Genomic DNA, 4,773 nt, shown 5'->3' with positions numbered 1-4,773 from the left:
AATTTCTGTGTGAAAGTGAAGCAATTTATCACATTTCTAATAAATCAGGACTAATGAAGCGCAAAGATAGGATATATATATATATATATATGTGATTTCGATATTAGGATATATATATATATATATACATCAATAATTAAACTATAAATAAAAATAAGATTTTAAAAACTAATTAAAATAATTTTAATTAACGCACTCACTTTACTTACCGCTGAGTTATCCAGAACGCAACGAATTTATGCAATTGCTTTTACGTGTGCCAAGAAGCTGCATAAGCAATCCACCAAGTTAAAAGAAATTCTGCGAATTGAAATGTGTCGAAAAATAAAGATAGTGACAGAATTCAATAAACGCTATTGTAACAATCCGGAACAATCTAGTAATTAAAATGATTAATTTGTGTGGGCTGACGCCGAACTAGGGGAGCATAAGAAACACTATGCGATTAATCGTGCTTTTACGAGTTATATATTATAGTCATTTATATCCCTTTTTACACTCGATTCTGTCCAAACAAGTGCATTAGAAAATATCTAACGAAGTTAGGATTTTTTAAAAGAAAAAAATTAAAATGAATATGCTATCGCTGTTCCTCTTAACAACAGAGGTGTATTTCCCAATTACAGCGATGATTTATATCATTAGATACCTGTGTAAAGACTAGTGCGTCGTGGGAGCTGTTCAAACGTGTACTGCCGGCAAATTGACCAATGAAAGTTGCTCATAAAATATTTTTATTGTGCGTGCAGATCTCAAATGTACCCGTCGCGTTTTCCTTACAATTTTGTGGGAAAGAGGGAACAGATAAGATGTTTTTCGCCTTTGGTACCGACAGTATAGCCACAATGCAGCCATGAAGTGCGCATATATTAAATACATATAATGATACCTGCGGAAAAATACGTGTATTATTGTCTCACGAAGAGAACGTCTTCGATTTTTGTCCATCACGGCATCACAACTTTTCATAGAAATCGCTCACTGGGCAGCAAACGGATGATAAAGTCCCAGAAGAAGCAATAATCAGTGCTACAATGCTGTATGTTGATATAACTTATGTTGATTTTATCATTTTATTGTTAGTATTACATTGCGTTAATTCACGATAGTAATGTCACGCGGTGAATGTTAATTTTTGAAACTCTATTACTCTGATTTTGTACAGATGTTCTATAAATCTGATGTGTTTCTGTATTATATGAAATATAATTATATGACGCAGAAAATCTTTATTAGGAACTCTCTATTAAAATAATATTGATGCTAATTTGAATATTAATAATTTAATATTGGTAATTTAATATTGATGATAATTTGTGCATTCGTTATCATGCATGTATCCAATATGCAAAGGAAGGAATTTTTTCGCATAGGATACCTAATAAAATATTTTAATATTTTACCTTAAATTGTGCGAGAAAAAATCCATGATTTTTATGACACTTACGCAGAATCTGATTACATTGTAATGTATTGTAATTTTAGAGAGAACGATTCAGATTATTGTTTAATATTTATATTTGGAGAAATATACTGTATTACAACATGAATTTCTAGAACTACTGATATATGTATAATTCATAATTTTTTACTGTTGTTAAATAATCGATCATCTAGTATTTATCGCATCGCCAATAGCATCGACAGAAATGATCCCGAAGCATTTATGATCTAAAAAATTATTTTTGCATTACCGATTTCAAAATCTCTGTTTTTAATATTAAAAAGGAATTTTATCGTATAGATGGAGTTTCTATGTATAAATCTTACACTTGTAAAAGATTGCAAGGATAAATCCATCATCTTCCCAGCTGTAAGTGTCAATTGTTTTTGCGATCTTAACATGATAAATAACAGGACACGACTATCTTTAGTTTTCATGTCATACCATGCAGAGTTGTACGCCGCAAAACCAATTTCTTTGCTCTATAAAGATGGAAATAATAGAGAAATTTTTTATGTTTTAATATTCTTCACAATATTTTTTTTAATTAGATGAAATATTATTTATCATTAACAATTTACGACAATTATTACTACTTTATTATAAATATTACTTTATTGGCTAACCTTGTTTTTCAGACATTCTCCAGCAAAGCAGAATATATACGCTTCGAGATTTGTTATAACGAAAAAGAAAGAAGATCTTACTATTTGCTTTGTCGCATCAGGACTACCGATTGTCTACGACATAGCATAACAACGATGTGCGAAAAATTATTAAATATAAAGTTAGTATATAATTAATATATAGTATACAAGTATATTAATAAAAATAATATATTTAATTATTATATTATACTAGTTATCTATTAGTTATCATATTATACTAGTTATTGTATTAATTGTTATATGTATATAAATTAATAACTCTTTAGAATACTTGTATATAATAAAATGTAAATAAAATTAATAAAAGCATAATTTAGATAGCTGAATTAAAGTTAAATATTAAAGAGTAAATGGAGATTTAATATTATCATATTGTTTGCAATTATATTAGAGAAATACTATATAAGTTTACATTTAAAATCATCTTACTCACTGTTACGACAAGGAAAGCTAGCGCACAGATCATTAACATGTTTGACACAAATAGCAGCAGCGCAATATGTGTATAAAGGCTTTCTATATTCTTCGAAAAACATATAATCTTTTTGTGCTTTTCAATAATTTTAGTCGTTGCGGCAGCGAGTGATTCACCTTCACTCGCATTTCCGGAGGGTGTGAGCTGCGTTAACCAATAACGCAAAATATCGATTTGGCCAGCTGTATGTAAGGTCTGAAAATAAAGATCCCGTTGCTCATGAAATAATCGACATCCGTAACTGGTTTGTATTCAAGCGGTGCAAAAGGATGCGGAATGGTATTATTAAAATACACGGAAATAGTAAATCGGGTGACATAGATAATTTAGCTCAAATTTTAGATCTATCGTGCTGGGCTTTATTGCATACAATGTAGTTACTGCATAAATAAAATTTTAAAATTATTGTTCAAATTATGTTTTTGACCTTGAATATCGTTTCTACATCCTCAACTTACCAAAGTTAATAACAAGGAATTCGTTGTACCAGCCGACCAGGCGTACATGAATAACATACACACTTCTGTTAGTAAAATAAATCTATATGTGTGTTGCGTGTTTACATCGAAAGGAACTTCAATCTTAGTGATAGTGAGGAAGATTAATTCCGTCGTGTTACTGGTGACATCGACATTGGCCAGGATGACACCGATACTGACTCCAACAACTGACATTGTATGAAGGATGAGGATAATTTTTGTAATACGTCCCGACGTTTTAGCTTTGCTTGCTGTCTTGCGCATGCTGATATCGTCATTATCACAGTCACTCCAATCCTTCTTCATTATTGTTAGCACCTCGATAAATTTTCTGTGGATGATGGTGCTCACCGATTATATTGTCGATCTTAAAGTAATCTTAATTTTCACACTGTAAACACTCATCTTTTTGGACATTTATTATTTCCAAATGTCATACAGTCAGTTAAGTAAGAGCGTGTACAGCATAACTGGCAGTTAGATTTGAAATATCGCCCTAATTTTTGCGTGAGTCGATGGATGGAACTTTTTTGTCCTGGATGTTTTGTCACGAAAGATTCAGTTGGTGTTGGAATTCTTGCCTGAGAAAATAATTCCGTTATTTACTTGAGAATATGGAATGACTGTTTTTTTTTAAGTAAGAGCGTGTACAGCATATCTGGCAGTTGGTTTTGAAATATCGCCCTAATTTTTGCGTGAGTCGATAGATGGAATCTTTGTCCTGGATGCTTTGTCACGAAGGACTCAGTCGGCGTTGAATTCTTGCCTGAGAAATACGTAAACCGCCATGAGTGCCGCATTTAGTCGAAACCATATGCCTCGAAGATGCCAGGCAATTATTGATGCCGGTGGTGACTGGACACATTATTGATGGAAAAGCATTTTTCTTCTGATGAAGTACAACAAATCCATGTATTTAAAAATTATTTAAAATAAATTTTTCTACACATTAACTTGTACACGCTCTTACTTAACAGACTGTATATGTAAACCAAACTTTCACATATTCCAACCAGAAAGTTTAATGGGATACTTTTGTAAATTGTTTCCAACTTTGTGTATATACACGTTACTTACGACTGATTTAACCAAAGCACAAGGCACTTAAAAAACACCTTGCAATCTGCCAAAGGAAGAGACAAGCAGTCCATATAGTCCCAAAGTGTGGCAGAATGCATATGTATTGCAACGTAACGGTAGCGACAACACTGAAAGGTTATCATTGAAACGATGAAAAACATTCTACAGAATAGAGCGGATGATGCGCCTGGCCAAGCACCGCTCAAAGTGAGCATAAATTTCATCGTGCCATCGAGCGGATTCTGACGAACCATAATTTTTTATCTCTTTTTATTCTCGCTTATTCGTACAAGTAAATTTGTCAATGTGACATGTAGCAGAATAAACTGCTTGGAATTACTACAAGCAACCGAATGTAAAGTTTCCCTACACGTCCTTCTTTCTTCCAATTATCTAGTCTCTAGATTTCAAAACTTTCCTGAAGGGTCGCCGACATGACCATCGGATATACATAGCTATATCTATCTCCACATGAATCATTGCATATTCAAGTAGATAAAATGTTTTAGTGAAGCAAAAAAAATATGCTCCAATGCTCAAATATGATGGACAGTCCGATGAATTATAGTTTGTATCTCGGTGGAAACTATACATCACAGAATATCTGCCTAAGACTGGGAAACAGAG

General features: G+C 32.5%; 1 protein-coding gene and 1 long non-coding RNA gene across 2 annotated transcripts; both read right to left on the bottom strand.

The window, feature by feature from the left end:
• Positions 1-1,500: 1,500 nt before the first annotated feature.
• Positions 1,501-2,178, bottom strand: LOC112467617. The gene is made up of 3 exons (XR_003042283.1): positions 2,071-2,178; positions 1,771-1,926; positions 1,501-1,671 (listed from the first exon to the last, which is right to left on the bottom strand). It is a non-coding gene; the product is annotated as an uncharacterized LOC112467617 (long non-coding RNA).
• An 858-nt stretch (positions 2,179-3,036) lies between these two features.
• Positions 3,037-4,414, bottom strand: LOC112467618. The gene is made up of 2 exons (XM_025036302.1): positions 4,144-4,414; positions 3,037-3,397 (listed from the first exon to the last, which is right to left on the bottom strand). Exons 1-2 carry the CDS (start codon positions 4,398-4,400, stop codon positions 3,037-3,039), a joined length of 618 nt encoding a protein of 205 aa, XP_024892070.1. The 5' UTR covers positions 4,401-4,414.
• Between the last annotated feature and the right edge of the window lie 359 nt (positions 4,415-4,773).

Source organism: Temnothorax curvispinosus, unplaced genomic scaffold, assembly GCF_003070985.1.
Source record: "Temnothorax curvispinosus isolate PA1 unplaced genomic scaffold, ASM307098v1 QBEX01017686.1, whole genome shotgun sequence".
NCBI lineage: Eukaryota > Metazoa > Arthropoda > Insecta > Hymenoptera > Formicidae > Temnothorax > Temnothorax curvispinosus.
The sequence above is the reverse complement of the archived record's forward strand: the minus strand, read 5'-3'. Positions and strand labels throughout refer to the sequence as shown.